This window comes from Terrapene carolina, unplaced genomic scaffold, assembly GCF_002925995.2.
Source record: "Terrapene carolina triunguis isolate 2854851 unplaced genomic scaffold, T_m_triunguis-2.0 Scaffold422, whole genome shotgun sequence".
In the NCBI taxonomy this organism is placed as follows: domain Eukaryota; kingdom Metazoa; phylum Chordata; order Testudines; family Emydidae; genus Terrapene; species Terrapene triunguis.
In genome coordinates this window covers 478,855-505,965 of record NW_020664773.1, presented here as the reverse complement: position 1 = coordinate 505,965, position 27,111 = coordinate 478,855, and the positions used below count along the sequence as shown (strand labels likewise).

The 27,111-nt window shown below is 47.4% G+C and overlaps 1 protein-coding gene across 1 annotated transcript; it reads left to right on the top strand.

The window, feature by feature from the left end:
• The first annotated feature begins 453 nt into the window (after positions 1–453).
• Positions 454–18,652, top strand: LOC112111353 (unconventional myosin-VIIa-like). Its single transcript, XM_026658268.2, has 9 exons — positions 454–646; positions 1,285–1,350; positions 2,149–2,279; positions 7,842–7,944; positions 12,175–12,277; positions 12,362–12,518; positions 13,071–13,173; positions 13,458–13,586; positions 18,506–18,652. The coding sequence occupies exons 1-9, from the start codon at positions 518–520 to the stop codon at positions 18,650–18,652; spliced, it is 1,068 nt and encodes a 355-aa protein (XP_026514053.1). The 5' UTR covers positions 454–517.
• The last annotated feature ends 8,459 nt before the right edge of the window (positions 18,653–27,111 follow it).

Sequence of the window (27,111 nt, the reverse complement as noted above, 5' to 3'; positions counted from 1 at the left end):
CCCTCCTATGAGGGCAGAGTGGCTGTAGTGGGGATACTCTAGGGGTTCAGCCCCATTCTGTGAAAGTCGTGGTTAGAGCTGGACCCCAGACTTCACTGCCCTGTGGCCAGGTGGTTGGGAGTCACTCCTCAGACAAAAACGAGGAGTCCTTGTGACACCTTAGTGACTAACAAATTTATTTGAGCATAAGCTTTCGTGGGCTAGAACCCACTTCACCGGATGCATGGAGTGGAAAATACAAGCTGGAATCTGTAGGCTCCTAGAGACTTTTTAGTGAGAAAACCATGTTGTCAAGCAGAGCTTGGCTGTCGGGAAGGCGGAAGGGAGCACACAGGGGGAGTGGGCTGAGGTGGAACTGCCTGACCCAGGGCGGGGCTGGGGGCCAGAAAGGGAGGAGAGGGGGTGGGGCCGATTGACACGCTGAGTTGGGGCGAGTCTCGAAGGCTCCTGGGCGGAAGCTCGCTTGCGGCTGCCGCTTCTCGGTGCCGGGTCGGGCTCGGAGCCAAGCCTTGCTGGGATGGTGCCTCCCGGGGAGCCGGGGCTGCTGGCCTGCGGCGGGGCCGATGACCTGGCTGCCCTGGAGGAGCTGGACGAGGCGAGGTTGCTGCAGAATCTGAGCGGCCGCTTCCTGCAGCAGCGAGTCTATGTGAGGGGGGAGCCGGGGCCGGGGCCGTCGTGGGGGGGGCCCGAGGGGGTCTGCTGTCGGGTCTCCCCTCGTTGGGAAATGACTGGAGGGTGGGAGAGGGGACCCCCGCGGGACACCAGGCGGAGGTGGGGGCGGGCGACTGACCCCACGGGACGCTGGAAGTGTGTAAGGGGGCTGAGGGACACCGGGGGGGGGGGCAGGAGACCCCGCAGGACATCGTGTGACACTGTGGGTGTGGGGGGGGGGCTCCAGGGATGGGGGAGTAGGTGACCCCGCGGGTCACTGGGGGTGTGTCGGGACACCAGGAGCGTGTGGGCAGTGCTTAATTTGTGCTGCCAGGGCTGAGCCCCAGCACCCCTATGCTTGCAGCCTCAATTATGCAAATAAAAAAAATGCTTGAGCCCTGGGGTACCTCTTTCATTACAAATTAAGTACTGTATCTGGTGTTGGAGGGAGACCCAGGGGAACACTGGAGACGTGTTGGGTGGGAGACCCTGTGGGACACTGGGGAAGTTGGGGAGGGAGACCCCATGGGACCTGGTTTCCTCGCCACTCCTCAGTAGTGTAGTGCAAGGGGTCCATGGGGCACTGTGCAATGTTTGCTTACCTGGTTGGTGGGAATTTTCCTTTTACATCAGACATATATTGGGGACATTCTGATTGCGGTGAACCCGTTCCAGAGTCTTCCGCTCTACGAGAAACCAGTAAGTGTCCCCTCATTCCAGTGTATGGTGTGAGTAGCATGAGTGTGTGGCGTCTCCTGCTGGTGTAGGCCTGGTGGGGGGAGGTGCAGGTGGCCTTCTGCGCGGGGCGGGCCAGACAAGGGAACAGAATTGTGCACCCTTTGCTCTTGATGTTTGAATCACATTACTTCCCTGTGAAGTTACATTGTTACCCATAAGGAATATGACTAGTTGGGCTTTTGTAGGAGGCTTTTCCATGTACTTTTGAGTTCCTATTTTTTTCAAAAATGTAGTAAGTCTCATATGGATTTTGTCAGCTGTGTTTTGATTTCTCTGTCACCCATGGCTCTAGGTGCTTCATCCTATTTGAAACAAACAAAATATTTTAGACAGTTTTAAATCTACAATGTACTCATTGAACTGACCATCCAGTAGTAAAAAACAATCCTGCTTGCAGCAACCCTCACGTCATACCTACTGTTTACACCCTACCCTCGCCCTCCTCCCCACAAATGCTCAAGAACAGAGATAACCTTCTGGCTTATTGCAAAGGTCCTAAGCAGGGCAGTGGCATGGGGTTCCGGGGCGCATTATGTTTGTGGATATCTTCATCTGACATATGGTGTATTGTTTGATCTGCTCTATCAAACCCTGGAAAATGTAATCTAAACTACATATTAAAAAAAAGAAACCAACAACTCTGATGGTTTCTCCCTCCCTTGTCTCAGTGGCTAGCCGAAGTGAGGAGGGGAGAATTTACCCTCTGTCCCCTAACTGTTCTGGTATTTCACTTTAATTGAATTCTCCCCCTGCTCCTAGGTATCCGAGAAATATCAGAACCATGACAAGGGCACCCTACCCCCCCACATCTTTGCTATTGCTGACAGAGCATACCAGGCCATGCTGGGGCATCTGGCAACAGGACCTCAGAACCAGTGTATTGTCATCAGGTAAGAGAAAACAATTCAAAATATTGGTAGGTCTCCATATCGTGGGACAGTATGGTCTTGTCAGACCAGCATCACTGAAAGGGAAAGCAGACAAGATGGAACTATCAACTTTGCACCTTCTAGTCTGTGGCCAGTGCCCTTATTAAACTGGTGTTTAAAGAAGGGGGAATGAAGACCAAAGGCCGCTTGCTGGAATCCATTGAAGTGCTTATTATGGTGGTTGAAACAGAAGCTGTAAGGTGTCTTCCCACATACCCACCCTTTGCCCTTCCCATTCCTTTCTTAAGAGTTGACTACAGGGGCAGTGAGTTCAGAGTCATAGAATCATAGAAGATTTGTCAAGCCAGGCCTTAAAAACCTGCCTTAATGATCTGGAGGATGGCGTGGACTGCACCCTCAGCAAGTTTGCAGATGACACTAAACTGGGAGGAGTGGTAGATACGCTGGAGGGTAGGGATAGGATACAGAGGGACCTAGACAAATTAGAGGATTGGGCCAAAAGAAATCTGATGAGGTTCAACAAGGACAAGTGCAGAGTCCTGCACTTAGGAAGGAAGAATCCCATGCACTGCTACAAACTAGGGACCAAGTGGCTAGGCAGCAGTTCCGCAGAAAAGGACCTAGGGGGTTACAGTGGACGAGAAGCTGGATATGAGTCGCCAGTGTGCCCTTGTTGCCAAGAAGGCTAACGGCATTTTGGGCTGTATAAGTAGGGCATTGCCAGCAGATTGAGGGACGTGATCATTCCCCTCTATTCGACATTGGTGAGGCCTCATCTGGAGTACTGTAGCCAGTTCTGGGCCCCAAACTACAAGAAGGATGTGGAAAAATTGGAAAGAGTCCAGCGGAGGGCAACAAAAATGATTAGGGGGCTGGAGCACATGAGTTATGAGGAGAGGCTGAGGGAACTGGGATTGTTCAGTCTGCAGAAGAGAAGAATGGGGAGGGGGGCGGATTTGATAGCTGCTTTCAGTTATCTGAAGGGGGGTTCCAAAGAGGATGGATCTAGACTGTTTTCAGTGGTGACAGATGACAGAACAAGGAGCAATGGTCTCAAGTTGCAGTGGGGGAGGTCTATGTTGTATATTAGGGGGGGAAAAAATTCACTAGGAGGGTGGTGAAGCACTGGAATGGGTTACCTAGGGAGGTGGTGGAATCTCCTTCCTTAGAGGCTTTTAAGGTCAGGCTTGACAAAGCCCTGGTTGGGATGATTTAGTTGGGGATTGGTCCTGTTTTGAGCAGAGGGTTGGACTAGATGACCTCCTGCAGACCCTTCCAACCCTGATACTCTGATTCTATGAACCTCTAAGGATGGAGATTCCACCACCTCCCTAGGTAACCCATTCCAGTGCTTCACCACCCTCCTAGTGAAATAGATTTCCCTAATATCCAGTATTAAATTCTGCAAAAATTGAAGGGAGCCCCAGTATGATGATGGCCTGGGGTTTTGGCCAGATGTGTCTTATTGAACAATGCTCACAGGGAGAAGAAATGACAGAGAAAGAATATATGTGTCTGGGGCAGACGTGCTTTGGGATCACAGATCACTTGGGTAATAAATATTATCAGGCTCCGAGTTAGAGAATGGATGGCAGCTCTTGGAGTTTGTGCCTGGACAATTAGGTACATCAGTGGTGAGAAATATTAATAGGAAACTCACCCTTTCTTTCCAGACAAGGACCTGGCTACAGTGATTTGCTTGTTGTCACCTTCAGATTGGATAACTGTAACTCGCTGTATCTGTAGAAGCAATGCAGAGATGGAAGTGATGTGCAAAATCCAGCTCCCTGCCTTCTCAAGGGGATGGGCTGCTGCAAATACTTTACACCTGTGCTCTGATCCCTCAGCTGTTTCCCAGTCTTCTTCCATTGCTTGTTTGAGGTTCTGATATTCAGTGTCCTCAGTGGTTCAGGACCAAGCTTAATTTGCAAACGCATCTCCATCCACAACCTATTTGAGGGCACTGTTTTTCTGGAGCAATACAGCTGCCAAAGCCCATGGTGAAGTGCATGAGAGATGGAAGTAAATATTTTTGGGTGAGGCAGTTCAGTGTGGAGATTGAGCTAATTGGGAGTCTGACCCACTTTGAAGTTTGCTGTAGGTGCCTCCTCTTTGGGAAAAGCAGCTCCTACTGTAACTAGTATAATGAGGATTAAAAAAACAAAATAAAACCTTATTCCCAAAGTTGAGGCTCCAATAACCACAGAGTCAAGGAAGGAAGAAGAGCAGAAACCACCCCCTCATCCCACCTCCGAGCCCTTTAGAGACCTGGCTATGGAGATCTAATTGACCTGGGGTGCTCTAGACACTACAGCAATGGGCAGTATAACATAGATACTTATAAAGGGAGTGAATTTGCTGTGGAACCCTGACATGATAAACAGGGAACCCCATGATGTCATCATTAGACTTAGTGGAACTGTACAGTTCCACGGAGGGAACCAGCTGGAAGCAAAAGCCCCTTGGGCACAACTGAGGGAACACAGCTGCTGACTGAGGGCCCAGCTCTTCAGTCAGCAGCGCAGAAGTAAGGCTGGCAATACCATATCATGCCATCCTTACTTCTGTGCTGGTGCTGGCGGTGACTCTGCCTTCAGAGCAGGGCTCCTGGCCAGCAGCCGCCACTCTCCATCTGCCCAGCTCTGAAGGCAGCACTGCCACCAGCTGCGGTGCAGAAGTAAGGTTAGCAGTATTGCAGTCCCCCGCACAAAACTTTGTGATTTTTTCCCCCCCACCACCCCTCCAACTTTTTTGGGTCAGGACCCCTACAATTTACAACACCATGAAATTTCAGATTTAAATGGCTGAAATAATGAAATGTACGATTTTAAAAATCCTATGACCGTGAAATTGACCAAAATGGATGGTGAATTTGGTAGGGCCTTAATCATATCATATATATCAGGTTATTAACTAGCTTCTCCAGTGCTACAACAGGAAGTTCATGGTTTGCGTTATCTGCAAACAGCAAAGGCAATAACTGAGAACACTTAGTGTGAATAAAGATCTGGGGAAGGGGGAAGGGAAGGCACCCTTATTACACATAGCTAAGGCTACGTTTTAGTCATGGGTATTTTTAGTAAAAGTCATGGACAGGTCACAGGCAATAAAGAAAAAGTCACGGCCCCGTGACCTGTCCATGACTTTTACTAAAAATACCTGTGACTAACTCTTACCTGCTGGGAGGGGGGTGTTCCAGAAGACTGCTGCGGGGGGGGCGGCCCGGCCTGGCCCAGGGCCCCCAGCCGCTGCTGCAGGGGGTGGCCCCGGGTCCCCCTGCCACCGCCACCAGTACGAGCGGGGGACAGCCTGGGGCCCCCCCGCCTCCACTGCTGGTCTGGGCAGGGGAGGGCCCGGGGCCCTGCCAATGCTGGTCTGGGCGGAGGACGGCCTGGGGCCCTGGGGCCCCACCGCCTCTTGTCCCGGACCACTGCTCCAGGGCAGCGCTGGGGACCAGCTGCCTGGGGCTGCCAGAGCAGTGACTGGTGCGGCTGGCCCCGGGGCTTCCCCAGCTGCCGGGGTGGTCCTGGGGTCAGCTGCACCAGCACTGCAAAATTCACAGAGGTCACGGAAAGTAACAGGAGCCGTGACTTCCATGACCTCCGTGAATGATTCGCAGCCTTACACATAGCCCGTCGAAGTAGCAGCTAGTATTGGGGCAATGTTTTATTCCATTGCTTCTGGGCACACAGATTGTCACACAGATGAGAGGTCCCATCTTTAACTGACCAGGAAATAGCATGGTCTCTGTGATCTGTACATTCCTCACTACCCAGATTAGTCACTGCAACTCACTCTGCTGGGTCCAAATGCAAATGTGTCTCAGAGACTTCAGCTGGCGCATTGCGTAACAGCCATCTCCTAAGTAACAAAGGTAGATATGATCACATTGCCCTGTTCTCTGAATTCCACTGTCTCCATTCCTGCTGGTGTCAAAGCTAAATTAAGTCCTCGCCTTAATATGCTTTGCTCTAGGACCTGGCCAACTGGGAGATACCCTCAGGTAGCTGTATTCAGCGTGCGCAATACAGGGGACAGAGTTATCTCAGCAGCAGGATCTGGTGATGGAACTCCCTGTCAGAGGGCAGTGTTGAGACCTATAGAGCCTTTCCTCAGCCGTGGCTCCCATTAAAACTAACCAGCTGCCCCAACCCTGCGACCTGGGGGAGGGCAGGCATTACATAGTTCCTGACTCCAAGAGCTTACATTCTGTCTTTTTATTCTATATTTGTGTGATACCCAGCACATTGGGGGCCCTTATCCATGACTGGGGTTCCTAGATAATGCCACAATATAAATAATAACGGGACACTAAATGCCCTCAGTTTCTTTGTAGCTGTTCAGTGCTTAAGTGCATAGATGATGAGTGCCCTAGAAATACCATAAAGAGAAGGTGGTTTTAGTGATTACTGTGTAGGGCCATGAGCATCCAGTGGAAGTCTGGGTGGGTCACAACCCCCTTTTGGAAACTGGTGTGTCTCTGTAACCCAATAACAGAAGGCTGGGACTTTTCCTCCTTGCTGAGTGCCAAACTGGCACACTATACCCCTCCCCCACATACCAGAGCAATACCCAACCACCTGGCTATGTGTTGACCCTAGATTCCTGTCCAGCCTGGTGCATGTCAAATCAAGATGGTCTCCCTTTCTCCTTTGCTGCTGTCCTATGTCTTGTTTAGAGAGAGGAGTTCAGGTCACCAGCCCCCCACCACCTGAATCCCAGGAGTCTGCTTGTCCCAGCACTCCAGTAGACTGTACATCTCCCCTCCACTACACCCTGTAGCCACAGAGAGCTGCAGAGCAGAAGCCACACCTGGGACACAAAGTGCAGTGCCCAGGTGTGTAAACAGTCCTGCCCTTTGGAGTATGTGCGCTATTTCCTGCTTCTGCTCTGTGACTGACAGATCTTCACACAGGATGAAGTCTTAGTGCACATGTGCTGTCACGGGACCACAGCCCAATTAAGGACATGGAAGCAGTGGGATGAGTTCTGCTTGTAAGGGTGGGGAGGGGAGGGAATGCCTAGTATATGTGAAGGATTCAGTGAGACAGGTGCCTTTCAAGGTCATTCCTCCCTCTTTGCCAAGAGCTGGGGACACTAAGAAATTCCTTTTGGCTCCACTGCTTAAGGGGCTGCCCAGTGGGTCAAGTTCACAGATAGGTGGGAGACAATGTCAGTGTGGGTAAGACCCCTCCATCCCTAGGGTCAGGGAAGAATCTCAAGTGGAGGGTGTTAAATTGCTACACTGTGTGTGGAGGCTTACTAGGGGATCAGTGCCCTATAGAACCTGTTGCCAGGGGGGGATGGGTCAAGGTAGTGCTAATGTGGGCACTGCCAGTAGGAGGCACCTGGAGCTGTGCAGTAGTGTTGGTACATGGGGGGGGGGGGGGGGGGGGGTTGGGGAAAGGGGGGGGGCGCTGGGGGAGAGGGGGGGGGGGGGGGGGGGGGGGGGGGGGTGTTGGTTCAGAGAAAGGGGAGATGCACTGAGGCATAAGGGGAACAGCAGCTGCGTCCTAGTGGTGGTAGAGTTTCCTGTCCTCACCCTCTGCTCTTTTTTGACAGCGGAGAGAGTGGTGCAGGGAAAACCGAGAGTGTAAAGCTACTGCTGCAACACATCATGCACCTGTGCAAGGGCAACTCACAGCTGGAGCAGCAGATACTGCAGGTGAGTCGCTGAAATAGAATGTGGGGGGACAGACGGAGGGGTGGTCACAGAGCAACTCACGGTTGGCTCGGGGTTCTACAGATGAGTCACTGGGAGTGGCAAAAGCACAGGGTAAATGAAATCTTAGCAATGGTATAAATCCAATACTAGATTGTCAGACGTGATGTGGACAAGACACATGGGTTCATTAAATATTTGGCAAGAAGCGGGATGATATACTGATTACTGAAATAATTTCTATTCCGTCAGTAATTAGGGAGGATGTTAAACAGCATCTTTTCAAGTTAAAGATTTCTAAATCAGCAGGACCAGATAAATTGTATCTAAGAATGTTAAAAGAATCAGCTAAGGAGTTCTCTGAACCATTAATGTTTTTTATTAAATCTTGGAACACTGGGGAAGAGTCTAGTCCAGTGGACTAGAAAATATCCAATGTTGTGCCAATATTTAAAAAGAATAAACAGTATGTCCCTGGTCATAGGCTGGTTAGCCTGATGTTGATCCCAGTCAAAATCATGGAAAGGCTGGTATGGGATGCAGTCAGTAAAGATGCTGTAGCTAAGAGGGCAAATATGATCATTGAATGTATGTGGAGGGGAGTATCAAGTAGAAACAGGGAGGTGGCATTGCTTCTATATACAGCATTAATGAAACCATTATTGGAATAGTGTGTTCAGTTCTGGTGTCCACTCCTCCAAAAGGATGCTGACAAATTGGAAAGGGTTCAGAAGAGAGCTACAAAAATGATTCAAGGTCAGGAAAACCTGCCTTACGGTGAGAGACTAAAGAAACTCTTTAGGTTGGGGATCGACTGGCTAAGCAGCAGTTTGCAGAAAAGGACCTGGGGATTACAGTGGGCGAGAAGCTGGATATGAGTCAGTAGTGTGCCCTTGATACCAAGAAGGCGAACGGCATATTGGGCTGTATTAGTAGGAGCATTGCGAACCGATCAAGGGAAGTGATTATTCCCCTCTATTTGGCACTGGTGAGGCCACATCTGGAGTATTGCGTCCAGTTTTGGTTCCCCCACTACAGAAGGGATGTGGACTAATTGGAGAGAGTCCAGCGGAGGGCAACAAAAATAATTAGGGGGCTGAGACACATGACTTGCAAGGAGAGGCTGAGGGAACTGGGGTTATTTAGTCTGCAGAAGAGAAGAGTGAGGGAGGATGGAGCTAGGCTGTCCTCAGTGGTGGCAGATGACAGAACATGAAGCAATGGTCTCAAGTTGTAGTGAGAGAGGTCTAGATTGGATATTAGGAAACACTTTTTCACTAGGAGGCTGGTGAAGCACTGGAATGGGTTACCTAGGGAGGTGATGGAATCTCCATCCTTAGAGACTTGACAAAGTCCTGGCTGGGATGATTTAGTTGGTGTTGGTCCTGCTTTGAGCAGGGGGATGGACTAGATGACCTCCTGAGGTCTCTTCCAACCTTAGTATTCTATGATAGCTCAGTCTATTTAGTTTATCCAAGAGAAGGTAAATGGGTAACTTGATTATTGCCTACGTTTACCTACCTGGGGGGAAAGAGATTTCAGATAGCAGAGGTCTCTTTAATCTAACAAACAAAGGCATAACAAGATCCAGTTTCTGAACGCTGAGTCTAGACAAATTCAGACTGGAAATAAAGTACACATATTTAACAAAAAGAACAAGGAGAACTTGTGGGACCTTAGGGTGCCACAAGTACTCCTCGTTCTTTCTGCTGATACAGACTAACACGGCTACCACTCTGAAACATATTTAACAGTGAGGGCAATTAACCATTGGAACAACTGACATAAGGATGTGATGTATTCTTCATCACTTGAAGTACAGTTTTTTAATTCAAGACTAGATATCTTTTTAAAGGAGGTGCTATAGCTCAACCAGAAGTTAGGTGCTTGATGGAGTGATTACTGGGGGAGTTTCTCTGGCCTCTTATGCAGGAGGCCAAATTAGAGAGTCATAATGGTCCCTTCTGGCTTTAAAATCTATGAATTGCAGCTGGAGTATTGGAACCTGCAGGTGAGTCACTGCAGGAGGTTGGGGGCATAGGGCAACCTGTAGTGGAGCAGTGGAGCTTTCTCATATTTGCAGATTATCATGTGGCGGGGCCCTTCCATTCCCGGTCATTATTAGCCAAGCTTGACAGATTCTTTTCTGAGTCCTATAACTCAGTCCTTCTGCCCCATATTAATTTCTCTATGAACTTCCCCCAGTGCGTCTATCTTTCTGTCATTGAGTTCGCTAGACCTGCACACAGTGTCCCATGTGGGGCCATCCATGAGAGGGACCCCTCCTCACCCTCACTGATTGGTGGGAGTGGGAGGCGTCTGGGATTGAGGGGCTGAGGGCAGAATCCCAAGGGTTCTCTCCAGGACCTGACAGACTATCCTCTCCTTGCTCCAGGATGTGGTGCCTTTGCTTATACAGTCCATGGTTGCATTGGATTATTTTGCTGCCGTGTGCATTTCCAGCTGCATTTGAGCAACTCAAATCTTATTTTTTTCTCTCTGGCTCCTCAAGAGGCCATGAAGCATAAACATAAGAACGGCCGTACTGGGTCAGACCAAAGGTCAATCTAGCCCAGTATCCTGTCTATCGACAGTGGCCAGTGCCAGGTGCCCCAGAGGGAGTGATCCTAACAGGTAATGATCAAGTGAGCTCTCTCCTGCCATCCATCTCCACCCTCTGACAAACAGAGGCTAGGGACACCATTCCTTACCCATCCTGGCTAATAGCCATTAATGGATTTAACCTCCATGAATTTATCTAGTTCTCTTTTAAACCCTGTGATAGTCCTAGCCTTCACAACCTCCTCAGGCAAGGAGTTCCACAGATTGACTGTGCACTGTGTGAAGAAGAACCTCCTTTTTTTTTGTTTTAAACCTGCTGCCCATTAATTTCATTTGGTGGCCCCTCGTGCTTGTATTATGGGAATAAGTAAATAACTTTTCCTTATCTACTTTCTCCACATCACTCATGATTTTATATACCTCTATCATATCCCCCTTTAGTCTCCTCTTTTCCAAGATGAAAAGTCCTAGCCTCTTTAATCTCTCCTCATATGGGACCCATTCCAAACCCCTAATCATTTTAGTTGCCCTTCTCTGAACCTTTTCTAGTGCCTGTATATCTTTTTTGAGGTGAGGAAACCACATCTGTACACAGTATTCAAGATGTGGGCGTACCATCGATTTATATAAGGGCAATAATATATTCTCAGTCTTATTCTCTATCCCCTTTTTAATGATTCCTAACATCCTGTTTGCTTTTTTGACCGCCTCTGCACACTGCGTGGACGTCTTCAGAGAACTATCCATGATGACTCCAAGATCTTTCCTGATTTGTTGTAGCTAAATTAGCCCCCATCCTATTGTATGTATAGTTGGGGTTATTTTTTCCAGTGTGCATTACTTTACATTTATCCACATTAAATTTCATTTGCCATTTTGTTGCCCAATCACTTAGTTTTGTGAGATCTTTTTGAAGTTCTTCACAGTCTGCTTTGGTCTTAACTATCTTGAGCAGTTTAGTATCATCTGCAAACTTTGCCACCTCACTTTTTACCCCTTTCTCCAGATCATTTATGAATAAGTTGAATAGGATTGGTCCTAGGACAGACCCTTGGGGAACACCACTAGTTACCCCTCTCCATTCTGAGAATTTACCATTTATTCCTACCCTTTGTTCCCTGTCTTTTAACTAGTTCTCAATCCATGAAAGGACCTTCCCTCTTATCCCATGACAACTTAATTTACGTAAGAGCCTTTGGTGAGGGACCTTGTCAAAGGCTTTCTGGAAATCCAAGTACACTATGTCCACTGGATCCCCCTTGTCCACATGTTTGTTGACCCCCTTCAAAGAACTCCAATAGATTAGAAAGACACGATTTTCCTTTACAGAAACCATGTTGATTTTTGCCCAACAATTTGTTGTTCTAGGTGTCTGACAATTTTATTCTTTACTATTGTTTCAACTAATTTGCCCGGTACTGATGTTAGACTTACTGGTCTGTAATTGCCGGGATCACCTCTAGAGCCCTTTTTAAATATTGGCGTTACATTAGCTATCTTCCAGTCATTGGGTACAGAAGCCGATTTAAAGGACAGGTTACAAACCCTAGTTATGAGGCTGTTTCACATGATACCTTCTGCAACCTCGTTGGGCCATTGTAGATGGGAGGGGACGTTATGGGTTCCATGTTGCTTAGACCTCCCCATCAGCTCTGTGCATTTCCCTTCCAGGTGAACCCATTGCTCGAAGCCTTTGGCAATGCACAAACAGTGATGAATGACAACAGCAGCCGCTTTGGAAAATACATGCAGCTGAGGTTCCAAAGGAGTACAGGTGAGACCCAGGACTAGGTCTCTGGGTGTGTGGAACCTGCCATCTGTGTGCTGATTTCTTTCCTTCTGCCCCTTCCCCGTGTAGTGAGGGGTGCCAAGCTGAGTGAGTATCTGCTAGAGAAGTCTCGTGTGGTGCAACAAGATGCTGGAGAGAGGAATTTCCATGTCTTCTACTATATGTTTGCTGGGCTCACTGCAGAGGAAAAGGAGATGTATGGGCTGCTAGATCCCTCGTTGTACAGGTATGTGAGTGGCAGGTCCTGCTCTGGCTTCTCAGTGGAGTGGAGGTCAGAATAATGGGCTCCTACAGCCCTATATGGGAGGGAGTGGGGAAAAGGATTTGACTTGGTGGACGGAAACCCCAAGCTGTTACTTTTTAAGATGTAGATTTTTTGCTCATGTGGCTTTTCCTGCCAATGTATAGCCATTTAGCGGGTGATGGCCCATTTGGCCTATTTATACCTGGCTGAGGCGCCAGTTTGTCCTTTCATAGAATCATAGGACTGGAAGGGACCTCGAGAGGCAGGACTAAGTATTTGGTCTCTGAGGAACTGGTTTGGCTGCTTCCCAGATCGGAATAGATCTTAGTAACACCATACAGTGGAATCTTATAACTTTATGAGCACAATATTGACCAGTGAGTTATGAGTTTTCAAATGATACCTCACAAGGCATATTTAGACAAAGATTATTATAATAGCGTGCATGGGGTGAATACAGGGGTACAGAGCATCACAGAATGTAGACTGTACCCTAATACAAATAATATCAGGTTGACTCACTTGTCTCCCCAGATACATAAGTGGATGGTTTAGGACAGAGGATGTGGTTGAGTGCTGGAAGGACAAGTACCTGGAGATGCGTAATGCCCTAGACATGGTGGGCTTCCAGGAACAGGTGAGTACAGTGTGCATTCTGTCACCATCTCCACCCTCTCAGCTCAGTCAGCCCATTTGCTCCACTTCTACTTCCCTCCTTCAGTTTGCTGTGCTGCTTGCAGGCAGGCAGATTCAGTGTAGATCTCCTTTCCCTCCCGCCACATACCTGACCTTCCTCTCCCTCCACCACTGCAGGAAGTTTGAAGTTCCACTGGAAGGGGGCTGCTTGCTCATCATGTGTATGTACATGCCCACACACATCTGTGGGTGCCAGCCCCAAGCCATCTCTGTTGTGTATTTTAGGAGCAGGTGGACATGCAGGCAATCCTGGCCGGAGTCCTGTCTCTGGGCAATGTGACCTTCCAGTCCCAAGAGAACAATGGGGCCCTGAGAGTGAGTGAAGCCTCCAAGGGGTGGCTGAAAGCTTCAGCGGTGAGTCGAGTGAGAGGCTCAGAGGAGTGAGACAAGATTGTGCTCCCACTGGGGACCCATGTGAGGTTTGGGGAATATTTATATTAGGAATGCTCTTTAAATCCATGTATGAAGGGTAGATGAGGTCCACTGCTTGGGTCCTCCCATTCTTTGGGTGCCTCTTATGCTACACCTGACTGATGCAGCAGAGGGGACTCCTATCCCTGATTCTAAAGACGCTACAGAAGAATTAGGAGTTCTCCCAGGAATGCACCAGATTGCCCCAGTGACTGGTATCTTCAAGCCCTCTTCTCTTCCACCATGCTCCTTATGTGGATTTTAATCAACAGCAGGTTACTCAGTTCAAAGCCAGGTTCAAAATTGGAGCAGAAGATGGGCTGGGGCTACAGACCAATATTTTTCTCTCTCAACCACTCACATCCTGGCAGCATCCAAATCCTGCTTTCTCCATATTGTATTGAAAATCTGATCCGTCTTCTCTCCTCAAAGCTAAAACACTTGGTCAGACTCTCCTGTTTCAATTACTACAACCTTTTTCTCTCTAGCCTGACACCCACATCACTCTTCATCCCAGTTTGTCAAAACACAGGTACTAGACTTATTTTTCTCACCTGTTGATCTGACAGCACCACTCCTCCCACAGGCCCGCTTGCACACTGCATCAGATCTGGCCTTGGTGGGGGGCAGTATAGAATCATAGAATATCAGGGTTGGAAGGGACCTCAGGATGTCATCTAGTCCAACCCCCTGCTCAAAGCAGGACCCAATCCCCAACTAAATCATCCCAGCCAGGGCTTTGTCAAGCCTGACCTTAAAAACCTCTAAGGATTCCACTACCTCCCTAGGTAACCCATTCCAGTGCTTCACCACCCTCCCAGTGAAAAAGTTTTTCCTAATAGCCAACCTAAACCTCCCTCACTGCAACTTGAGACCATTACTCCTTGTTCTGTCATCTGGTATCGCTGAGAACAGTCTAGATCCATCCTCTTTGGAATCCCCTTTCAGGTAGTTGAAAGCAGCTATCAAATCCCCCTTCATTCTTCTCTTCTCCAGACTAAATAATCCCAGTTCCCTCAGCCACTCCTCATAAATCATGTGCTCCAGCCCCCTAATCATTTTTGTTGCCCTCCGCTGGACTCTTTCCAATTTTTCCACATCCTCCTTGTAGTGTGGGGCCCAAAACTGGACACAGTACAGAGGTCCCCCCAGGTTACGCAAACTCAACTTACGCAAATCCGCACTTACGGAAAAAGTTCCGTAAGCTAGAAATAGGAGGGTTTTTCCCTTTTTTTTTTTTTTTTTTGGCGTAATGGTCGGGTATATGTTTCTGACTTGCGCAAAATTCGAGTTACGCAAGGCGTAACGGAACGCTTACGTAAGTCGGGGAGCATCTGTACTCCAGATGAGGCCTCACCAATGCTGAATAGAGGGGAATGATCACATCCCTCGATCTGCTGGCAATGCTCCTACTTATACAGCCCAAAATACCATTAGCCTTCTTGGCAACAAGGGCACACTGTTGCCTCATATCCAGCTACTCATCCACTGTAACCCCAGTCCTTTTCTGCAGAACTGCTGCCTAGCCACTCAGTCCCTAGTCTGTAGCAGTGCATGGGATTCTTCCTTCCTAGGTGCAGGACTCTGCACTTGTCCTTGTTGAACCTCATCAGATTTCTTTTGACCCAATCCTCTAATTTGTCTAGGTCCCTCTGTATCCTGTCCCTACCCTCCAGCCTATCTACCACTTGTCCCAGTTTAGTGTCATCTGCAAACTTGCTGAAGGTGCAGTCCACACCATCTTCCAGATCATTAATGAAGATATTGAACAAAACTGGCCCCAGGATCGACCCTTGGGGCACTCCGCTTGATACCGGCTGTCAACTAGACATGGAGCCATTGATCACTACCTGTTGAGCCCAGTAATCTAGCCAGTGTTCTATCCACCTTATAGTCCATTCATCCAATCCATACTTCTTTAACTTGTTGGCAAGAAAACTGTGGGAGACCGTATCAAAAGCTTTGCTAAAGTCAAGGAATAACACATCCACTGCTTTTCCCTCATCCACAAAGCCTCATCCTCATCACATCATAGAAGGCAATTAGGTTAGTCAAGCATGACTTGCCCTTGGTGAATCCATGCTGACTGTTCCTGATCACTTTCCTCTTCTCTAAGTGCTTCAGAATTGATTCCTTGAGGACCTGCTCCATGAATTTTCCAGGGACTAAGGTGAGGCTGACTGGCCTGTACTTCCCCAGATCCTCCTCCTTCCCTTTTTTTAAAGATGGGCACTACATTAGCCTTTTTCCAGTCATCCGGGCCCTCCCCCGGTCGCCATGAGTTTCCAAAGATAATGGCCAATGGCTCTGCAATCACAACCGCCAACTCCTTTAGCACCCTTGGATGCCGTGCATCCGGCCCCATGGACTTGTGCTCATCCAGCTTTTCTAAATAGTCCTGAACCACTTCTTTCTCCACAGAGGGCTGGTCACCTTCTCCCTATGCTGTGCTGCCCAGTGCAGTAGTCTGGAAGCTGACCTTGTTCGTGAAGACAGGCAAAAAAAAGCATTGAGTACATTAGCTTTTTTCACATCCTCTGTCACTAGTTTGCCTCCCCCATTCAGTAAAGGGCCCACACTTTCCCTGACCACCTTGTTGTTGCTAACATACCTGTAGAAATCCTTCTTGTTACTCTTAACATCCCTTGCTAGCTGCAACTCCAGTTGTGTTTTGGCCTTCCTGATTTCACTCCTGCATGCCTGAGCAATATTTTCATACTCCTTCCTGGTCATTTGTCCAATTTTCCACTTCTTGTAAGCTTCTTTTTTGTGTTTAATATCAGCAAGGATTTCACTGTTAAGCCAAGCTGGTCGCCTGCCATATTTACTATTCTTTCTGCATATCGGAATGGTTGGTTCCTGCAACCTCAATAAGGATTCTTTTAAAATACAGCCAGTTTCCTGTAATCTGGGCTTGACTATTGCAGTTCTCACTAAGAATAATGCTCCCTGATTTGAAAAAGCTCCAGCTCATCCAAAATGCAGCAGCTCATCTGCTTAACAGACTGCTGTGTGCCACCCCATCCTCTGCACGTCAGTGCCACACTCGCAACAGTGGCTTCCCATTGAGTAAATCTAATTCTAGGTCTCTGTCTTGATTTCAAAGCACCACCATGGGATGGGCCCCAGCTCCTTGACATGTAGCCTTTCCTTTTTAGTTAAAGTAATTTTAGTGACATTAGATGGATTCAGCTTTGGCTACATTCTCGAGTTCAACAGTTACCTCTGCCACTTGTTTCAGATCTAGAGCTCATAAGAACACATGAAAACCAAGGAAAGTAGCACATGCAATTACAGAGTAAGGTCTAATATATTTTATCAATGTTATTCAAGTTACCAGCACAGTTATGAATATCACAGCATGTATAAATTATAGATGCAGTCATACTCACATCCTCCTAGATAGTGTTAGGGTCTGATGGGTCTCTTATGGAGTGATCATCAGTAAAGGGATGGTTTCTGGTGGAGTTTTTCTATAGGAAGCTCAATTTTTCCAATCTGGGCTCCTTCTTTTTATAATGTGATTTTTGCCTATACCTACATTCTGTGCATGTGCATGAAAGTGTCAACCCTCTTTTCCTTTTGGTTTGGTGTTCCAAAAATCTTGAGGTACCCTGTTTTCTATAGGTTATGTATAGTTCCTTTTATTCTCATTAGCATTGATGCACAACATGTAGCCTGCGGTTAAGGCACACGTTAAACAAAAATGTGATTCTAGAGCATTTTTGCGATTTAAAATTAAACTTTTGGCTAATTTTTTTCAATTTCTTCACCTCTTGGTACATCTTTTCCCATAATCTTATGGCATTGGGTTATTTTTTGGTTACTTACTGATGTCAGCATTTTTTATTTCTAAGGCCTAAAATAGCTAAGCTAAAATTTTACAGGCCTCCGCCTATAGGCTTTGCGTTTCAGCCTTCCTTACTTAGATACCTAATACATATTTATGCCTTCTAACTACTAATCAATCTTATACTTTTATAATCCTATCACTTACCTTTAGTTAGCATACAATAATTATATATAACATGACATGTTAATTAATCATAACATCACAAAATAAATAATAAAATCAAATCATTGGCTATAGAGAGATGCCCTTTCTCCTCAACTTTCCACAATGGCTGCATGCCACTGGAACCATGAAGCTGCCCCTCTGTAGGGGAGGCTTGTGAGTGCGGGAGATGGAATCATCACAGGAGCTGGGCTCTGACTGTGGAATTCTCTGCCTGGTGAAATCAGAATGAGCACTAACCTCGTTGTATTTTGACCGAAGTAAAAGGCACACCTCTGCACCCAGGCTCGTGCTTTGTATTTTAAATAAATAAATAAACTAAACTCCACCTCAGTCCGCTCTTGCCAGTAGCGCAGGAATAGAAATTTCAGTGCTGTATCTTTCTACCTTTGGAGAGAACTCTGGTTCTATGGTAACCAGGAGCCATAGGATCATATTTTAAACTTCTCTTCCTCCCCTTCAAGGCTGGGCAGAACTCTGACACAGCTTTCATCTCAGGCAATTAATAATGTATTATGTAAATAATTGGAGATAAGTGCTGGGAAGGTGTATGGGGTGGGGGGCGGGGAGGCTGTGGCAGTGTCACAGGATGGCCCAAGAGGGAGGGGGCTGTGTGTGCATGAGAGCGAGTGAGCAAGCTGGTCTTGAGGAGAGTAGTGACTTCAGAGTTTGTGGCTTGATTCCGGCAATGTCGTCGTCTTATTTACATTACAATAGTGTCCAGAGGCCCCAGCCAGGATCATGGCCCCATTGTACTGGGCGGTGCACAAAGGCAGGGAGACATGGCCACTGCACTGTGGAACCAGGGATTGAAGCTGACTATTCTCTTTGGTACCTTCTCTCCCAGGGTCAATTTGGAGTCCAGGAAGAGGAGCTATTGAAATGCCTCATTTGTAAAGTGTCCGTAACCCGGGGAGAGCAGATTCAGCGTTTCCACACCCAGCAGCAGGCTGAGGGTAAGGGGCAGAGGAGGTCAATCAGAAAAATTGTCTGAAAGAGCCCTTCCAGACAAATCTGTCTTATCTGTGACCCTAGAGCCTGGTGTGGTATTGTCCCAACAGTGTATGTAAACTCTCTGGAGCAGGGATTATGTCTCCCAATGTGTTTGTGCAGCCCCCCTTGTAATGGGCCCTAATCCTGAGAGGGGCTTGTGACGGATTCCCCCTGGGGTGCCACCTGGAATTTGGATACCACTGAGCCCCCTTGACCCACCAGCCTGGGCTCCCTCTTACACTGTACTGCTGTGACAAGCTGCAAAGCTCTCCAGGCTTCAGCCTGCACTTTCACCAGCATACATACAGGTAGGGGGACACCCAGCTGCAGTTTCATGCAGGTGCTTTGACCAGCCCCTGCATAGGAAGGCGACAGCTAGGGTAACAACCAGCTTCTCAGGCATGCACCCCTTCTGGAGTATAAACCCAAAATTATACCGTCTTGCGCTGCACAGGGAACTGTACAGTGTAAGCTAATAAAATTCACCCCATCCCTCAGTGTGGAGAGAAATATGCAATAGCCTCCTGCCCCTGAGTTATGATTCCCACACACTGGTTTAGTTAAAGCAAAAATAAGTTTAACTACTACAAAAGATAGTTTTTAAGTGATTATAAGAGATTACCTAGCAAATAAACAAAAAATGCAAACTAAACTTAATACAGGCAGTCCTCGACTTTACGACGTTCAAGTTACAATGAACGGCACTTACGACGTTTATAAATTGTCATGTTTCGACTTTACGATGCTCGATCTGACATTGTTCCTATGGGAAATTCGAGTTACGATGTTTTCAACTTAAGATGTGATTTTTCAGGAACCAATTGTGTTGTAAGTCTGAGGACTGCCTATATACTAAATAGGGTGAGAATTTGCTATTCATATCCAATCTAAGTGATAATACAAGCAGGCTGCAGATTCTTAAGGGGTAAGCTGCACTTGCCTACAGCTTGGAATCCCCAGGTTTTCCATTCACAGGCTAAAACTCCCTTTAGCTTGGGTTCAGCACTTCCCCCAGTTCAGTCTTTGTTCCTCAGGTGTTTCCAGGGGTCTCTGTGTGGGGAGCGAAGAATCCCTGGTGATGTCACTCCCCGCCTTACATAGCTTTTGCATATGGTGGGAACACTGTTTCAAAGCTTAGTTCCCAGACTGGTCAGTGGAAAAACATTGACATCCCAAAATGGAGTCTAGAGACGTGGTCACATCACATGTCTTTGTAGAGTCATAGTAGCCATTGCTCGGAGGCTGTCCGTAGTGTCCTCAGGAAAGCTCCCCAGGTGGGAGATAAACTTCTTCTAAGGCCTATTGTTTTCCTAATGGCCCATTCCTCACCCACTTTCTAGAATGAAAACATCTTGTCTAGTGGGCATTACCCAGGTGTGACTTCATGTGAAATACAGATACATAGTTGATATTCATAACTTCAGATTAAAAAAATGAATATGATGTGACAAAGTTGCTCATCTACCTTGGTGGGTCCTACGCTTATTGGTGGATTTGCTCGCTTCACAGGTCCACCCTGTGGGTCAGGAAACAGTCCAGAGACCTTCCCCTCTGGTAGAAGCTATAGTCCAGGTCAATTCCTCTTGTGTTTGATCAGGAGTTGGGAGGTATGGGGGGAACCCGGGCCCGCCCTCTACTCCGGATTCCAGCCCAGGGCCCTGTGGACTGCAGCTGTCTATAGTGCCTCCTGTAACAGCTGCATGACAGCTACAACTCCCTGGGCTACTTCCCCATGGCCTCCTCCCAACACCTTCTTTGTCCTCACCACCGGACCTTTCTCCTGATGTCTGATAACGCTTGTGCTCCTCAGTCCTCCAGCAGCACACCCTCTCACTCTCAGCTCCTTGTGCCTCTTGCTCCCAGCTCCTCACACTCACTTCCACTCCCCCTGGCTTGACTGGAGTGAGCCCTTTTATAGCATCAGAGGGGCCTTAATTAGAGTCAGGTGCTTAACTGCCTCACCTGACTCTTAGCAGGTTAATTGGAGTCAGGTGGTCTATTAGCCTGGAGCAGCCCCTGCTCTGGTCACTCAGGGAACAGAAAACTACTTATCCAGTGACCAGTATATCTCCCTTCTGCTACTCTGCTGTTCCCAACTGGTCTGGGTCTATCACAATGATTATCCTATTTATATGCAGCAAATCATAACCTTTCCAATGACATCTCACATGACTTGCATAAAATACATCATAACTATGTTAGAATCGTATCATAATATCACTGAAGAATATGGGGTGCAGTGTCACAGGACCTTTAGGTATTAGTGCCATACATACCAGGCCTGATTTGTCAGAAGTGCTGTGGATCCACAAATCCCTTTGAAGTGGATGAGAGCTGCATGTGCTGAGCACTCTTGAAAATCAAGCCAATAATAGAATAATACTCCTGTGCTCTTTCCCATCTGGTTTTCAATGCAGTGAAAGGGCTTTTTAGTGTCTGCATTGTGGGGATGACCAATGCAGCAGACATCTTGCTTTGGCTCTGATGTTTGAACAGGGTCATTTTCTTCCTGTTATGGGCTTTTTTTTTTTTTGCTGTCCACAAGTCTGGCCTGCATCCTGAAGCTGGAAGTGGTTATAAAACACGAGCCACCTCCAGCTTTGTCAGACCACCTCCACATCCAGGCAGAAACAAGAGTTTTCCCCAGTGTGAAGAAAAAAGAAACTATCTGTATAGCACTCCTTGAAAACTTGGATCTCACCAAACTACTACACTGACAGAAAACTCCACTTAACTGAAAGACCAAGGGGTAGAGAGATCAGTGAGGTGCTACTGCGGCCATAGATACCCCAGCACCAAAGCCACCTCCCCACCACCCACATGGATCACTGTGGCTCTCCAAGAACCTGTAACAGGAAAAGTAGTAAGGAAGGAAACTTGAGCATCGGTGCTGGAAGCAGTGTGATAGAAGCAGGCTGAGACACAAGAAAGGGATCCTACAAACCAATGCCGGTGCAATGAAGGGGCAGAAAGAGACTGCCTCTCCTCTGCCATAGGGGCAGCAAAGTCACACCACACAGAACCCTTCTGGACTTAAAGTAATTTCAACTTAAACAGCCCTACAGCCCATGACTTCGCACTGTGGAGAATTCTTATTCCATAGAGATTACCTGCCCCAGGGATGGCTTCGCAGGCCTCCAAAAATAGCAGCTAAGAGCAGCTAAGAAATTCATGCTCCCAGCCCACTCCTATATTGTCATAGAGGCACTGATGGCATCAGGGCCACCCCTGGGACTCTGCCTCTCCCCTCCCCTGCAGTGGTGAGAGACTAGAGAGCACCTGGGACACTGACTAGTAGAGACTGTCAGTTGTCACCTTCTAGCGAGAGGAACCTAGTGCCCCCCCCCCCAATACCTAGCAGTCTGGCCTGCATCAAGAAACAGTCATTCAGCCCAAGAGACTTCCCAGTCCAGTGTCTGACCTCCCTTTGGTAAGCCAGCTCAGAGAGAAAATAGCAAAATCTAGTCTCCAATACCACCTGCCTGTGTCCTGGGTCTCTTTCAGTCAGGATTGAGGCCAGGGCCCGGCACAGACCCAGCACTTGTTGCTCCCCATGGATGCCCTCCTCTTGCCTTTATTCAAGGGGAGCCCATCCACATTCGTCCTGCTGGGTGGTCTCTGTCTTGCCTTCAAGGGGCTGCAGGGATGAAAGGAAAGGGAAGACCTGAAATGCCTCAGATCCAGCCCAGGAGGTTGTCCTGGACAACTGTCCCCCACAAAGCACTCAGCTCTGGGGCATCATATTCAGCTCTGCCATGATATTCAAGATTGGTATGATATTTTAGGGAGAGATGAGGAGACAATCAAAGCTACAGTATCAGCAGCACATGGACAGCACCCAGCTCTCCATCTCCTGTATGTCAGACACACCCAGCACCAGCTCCCTGTGTCTTGACTAAGATCAGCAGCTACATGATGGGGAACCCAGAACATAAAAACAGCCATACTGGGTCAGACCAATGGTCCCTGTCCAGTCTTCTCACTCTGACTATGGCCTGTGCCAAGTGCTTCAGAGGGAATGAACAGAACAGAGCAATCATCGAATGATCCATCCCTTGTTGTCCAGTCCCAGCTTCTGGCAGTCAGAGGCTAGGGACACCCAGAGTATGGGTTTGCATCCCTGGTGTTTGATTTAGCAGGTCTGGGGAAGACACGCTAAGTTGATGGGAGAGTGCTCTCCCATTGATGTCTCTACTCCACCTTTCCAAGTGGCAGAAGCTGTGTCGGCAGGAGAGTGTCTCCCATCGGTATAGTGTAGTGTAGACACCATTGTAAGTCAACCTAAGTTACATTGACTTCAGTTAAGTAAATTACATAACTGAAGTAGTATAACTTAGATCAACTTACAGTGTTAGTGTAGATCAGCCCTGAAAGTCCAAGTACACTGTATCCATTGGCACACCCTCGTCCACATGTTTGTTTGACCCCCTCAAACAATTCTAAATGATTGGTGAGGTATAATTTCCCTTTTCAAAAGCTGTGTTGACTCTTCCCCCAACAAATTGTGTTCACCTGTGTGTCTGATAATTCTGTTTACTATATTTTCAACCAATTTGCCTGGTACTGAAATTTGGTTTACTTGCCTGTAATTGCCAGGATCACTTCTGGAGCCTTTAAAAAAAAATAGTGTCACATTAGCTTTCCTCCAGTCAACCTATACAGAAACTGAGTTAAGCGATAGGTTACTTACTACACTGCAATTTCATATTTGAGTTCCTTCAGAACTCTTGGGTGAATACCATTTGGTTCTGGTGACTTATTACTGTTTAATTTATCAATTTGTTCTAAAACCTCCTCTACTGACACCTCAATCTGGGACAATTCCTCAGATTTGTTCCCTGAAAAGAATAGCTCAGGTGTGGGATTCTCTCTGTTTCTTTGCAGTAAAGACTGATGCAAAGAATTCATTTAGCATCTCTGCAATGGCCTTATCTTCCTGCAGTGCTTTTTTTTAGTACATTAGTTGTTGGCAGGCTTCCTGCTTCTGGGTATACTTAAAAACCAACAGCAAATTTTTTTTTCTTCAGTCTTTTGCTAGTTGCTCTCCAAAAAAAAATTTTTTGGGCCTGCCTAATTATACTTACTTGACTTGCCAGAGTGTATGCTCCTTTCTATTGTCCTCAGTAGGATTTGACTTCCAATTTCTAAAGGGCGTCCTTTTGCCTCTAGCATATTCTTGTACTTTATTGTTTAACAACAAAGTGGTAACACTTTTTTGGTCCTCTTGCTATGTTTTTTTTTAAATTGGGGTATACATTTAATTTGAGCCTCTATTAAAGTGTTTTTAAAAAGTTTCTATGCAGCTTGCAGGCATTTCACTTTTGAGACTCTTCCTTTTAATTTCCATTTAACTAGCTTCCTTATTTTTATGTAGTTCTCCTTTCTGAAGCTAAATGCTATAGTGGTGGGCTTCTTTCATATTTCTTCCCCCCTCCCCCCGATGTTAAATTTAATTATATTATGGTCGCTATTACTGAGCGGTTCAAGTATATTCACCTCGTGGGCCAAATTCTGTGCTCCACTTAGGACTCAATCAAGAATTTCCTCTCCCCTTGTGGGTTCCAGGACTAGCTGCTCCAAGAAATACTCATTTATGGTGTCTAGAAACTTTATCTCAGTATCAGGTGACATATACTCCATTGATATGGGGATAATTAATAATGGAGATATCCTATCTCCTAGAAGTGGAAGGGACCTTGAAAGGTCATTGAGTCCAGCCCCCTGCCTTCACTAGCAGGACCAAGTACTGATTTTGCCCCAGCTCCCTAAGTGGCCCCCTCAAGGATTGAACTCACAACCCTGGGTTTAGCAGGCCACTGCTCAAACCACTGAGCTATCCCCCCCCAGTTGAAATCCCCTATTACTATTATTATTATTATTATTTATTATTATTATTGAGTTTTCTACTTTTACAGTCTCTCTCATCTCCTGGAACGTTTCACAGGCCTCATCACCATTCTGGTCAGGTGGTCGGTAGTGTATTCTTACCCAGGCAAGAACTGAGGTGATGTAGGTGGGAAGGGGGATGTGCTTCAAAGAACTTGTGCCATCTGTAACTTCATTCACTATCCAGCATGTCTGCCCTCAGACTAAGCCCCAGCCTAAGGATGATAAACTCACTTCCATCTGTAACTGCTACAGAGCTTTATCACATGCAGGTTCAGATGTTGCAGTTCATTATACACCTCTACCCGGATATAACACGACCCAATATGACACAAATTCGGATAGAACGTGGTAAAGCAATGCTCCGGGGGGGGCAGGGCTGCGCACTCCAGCGGATCAAAGCAAGTTCAATATAATGCAGTTCACCTATAATGCGGTAAGATTTTTTGGCTTCCGAGGACAGTGTTATATCTGGGTAGAGGTGTATCTTAAGACACATCAGTCCCCGAGGGAGCTCCAATTGGTACAAAACTCGACATGAACACATCACCTCTATCTCTGTACTGGCTCCCCCCATAAGCCCTCCATGGGATCAGCCCTGGTTCCCTGAGAGACATCCCTGCTTTTGCAGCCAGGACCTCCCATAGCTATGGTCTGCAAACACAGTTAACCCACCTCAGTAGGGAAGGGCTTGTGAATGCAGGAGACAGAGCTGCCAAAGGTCCCAGACCTAGAATATGAAACTCTGCAATAGGAGAGGAGATCATCGGCCTCATCATATTTTGAACTAAAACTCATCACATTGACATAACTTCCCCAATGTGTGACATGCACACAGAGCACAACCATCCCCCTTGCTCATTCCCATATACACAAACCATTTGTTGTTTTGTTTAAGTCCCAGGAAAAGATTAAGGCTGTCTGCACTCCTAACTCCCCTTGGTCTTTGGGTTGCCCCTTAGCACCTACTTTCAGCTCTTGCAACTTGCTCTGCCCTGCATGGAATCCATTATCCATGCCCTTCTAGACCAAAAGCAGGGTAGATACCTAGGTTCACAATCCATGTGTTGCAGATACTCCTCTACATTGAGTGCTTGCTCAACTATCTCTCCAGAAATGGGAATTTGCTCGATGGCTTTTGCTTAAAAGCAATTTGTTTATTTAATAGAGTAAAAAGATGATTTACAAACAAAACAGATGTCTCTCCAGGCGAGGTTTAATCTTTTATATATGCTTACCACCCAGATGGTCTGTCTTCCGTTACCTTATAGATAGCATATTTCTCTCTCTCTTTGTTAGGTTTTAGTCCATCATGCTTTGTGTGTGAGAGAGAGACAGACAGTCGGTCAGCCCTTAAGAAGCTAGCCCCTGTTTTGTCTCTGGAATTATTAACATATTCCCTGGGGATTGTATTCCCTCTCACCTAAACTAGTTTCCTTGGTCTGCTGGAGCTTCCAGGTGGGTCTTTGAGTGCTGTGTAATTGTTATTTGCACTCATAGGTGTGTTGCACCCTCACCAATGAGGAAGAAGTTAATTTTCCTCCTGCTGCTAAGGATCCCAGACACCCTGTGGAGCTTCAGAATACGCTTAGAACGGGATGGGCAAACTTTTTGGCCCAAAAGCCATGTCTGAGTATAGAAATTGTATTGTGGGCCATGAATGCTCACAAAATTGGGGTTGGGGTGCAGGAGGGGGTGCGGGCTCTGGCTGGGGGTGCAGGCTGTGGGGTGGGGCCAGAAATGAGGAGTTCAGGGTGCAGGAGGGGGCATGGGAGGAGATCGGAGTGCAGGCTCCAGGTGGCGCTTACCAGAAGCAGCGGCATATCCCCCCTCTGGCTCCTACACGGAGGTGAGGCCAGCCGGCTCTGTGCACTGCCCCATCCACAGGTGCCACCCCTGCAGCTCCCATTGGCCGTGGTTCCCAGCAAGTGGGAGTTGCAGGGGCGGTGCTTGGGGCGGGGGCAGCGTGCAGAGCCCCCTGGCTGCCCCTAAACATAGGAGCCAGAGGGGGGACATACTGCTGCTTCTGGGAGCTGCGGCACGCACGCACAGAGCAGCCCCCGACCTTGCTCCCTGGCTGGAGCGCGAGAGCTCGAGAGTTGGATTAAATCAGCTGGCGGGCTGTAGTTTGCCACCCCATCTCAGAACATAAGACAGAAAAATCAGATTTCAGCTACAGATCAAAATATACAATTAATACAGGGATATGTGGTTATTGTCACAAACTCTGTAAACTTATCAATTCTTTTTCGTCTTGGGAAGAGGAAGAGAAATACTATTATTATTTTGATTAGTAACAGAATGTTCCATTGATGGGGCCCATATAAATGCAGAGGGCTTGTCCACGTGACTGTTTAGTGTGCGGCAACTGGAGTGTAAACCTACAGCACTGTAGCCTGCCATGCACCATCCGGCTGTGTGGACCCTGCTGTGGCGCACCAGCTGGTCTGCAGTGTACTTTGACCTCCTGCTGTTTGAAACAGCAATAGCAAAAGCAGGTGAGAGGTCAAGTCGGGGGATAAGGTTTTTCATAGATTCATAGATTCTAGGACTGGAAGGGACCTCGAGAGGTCA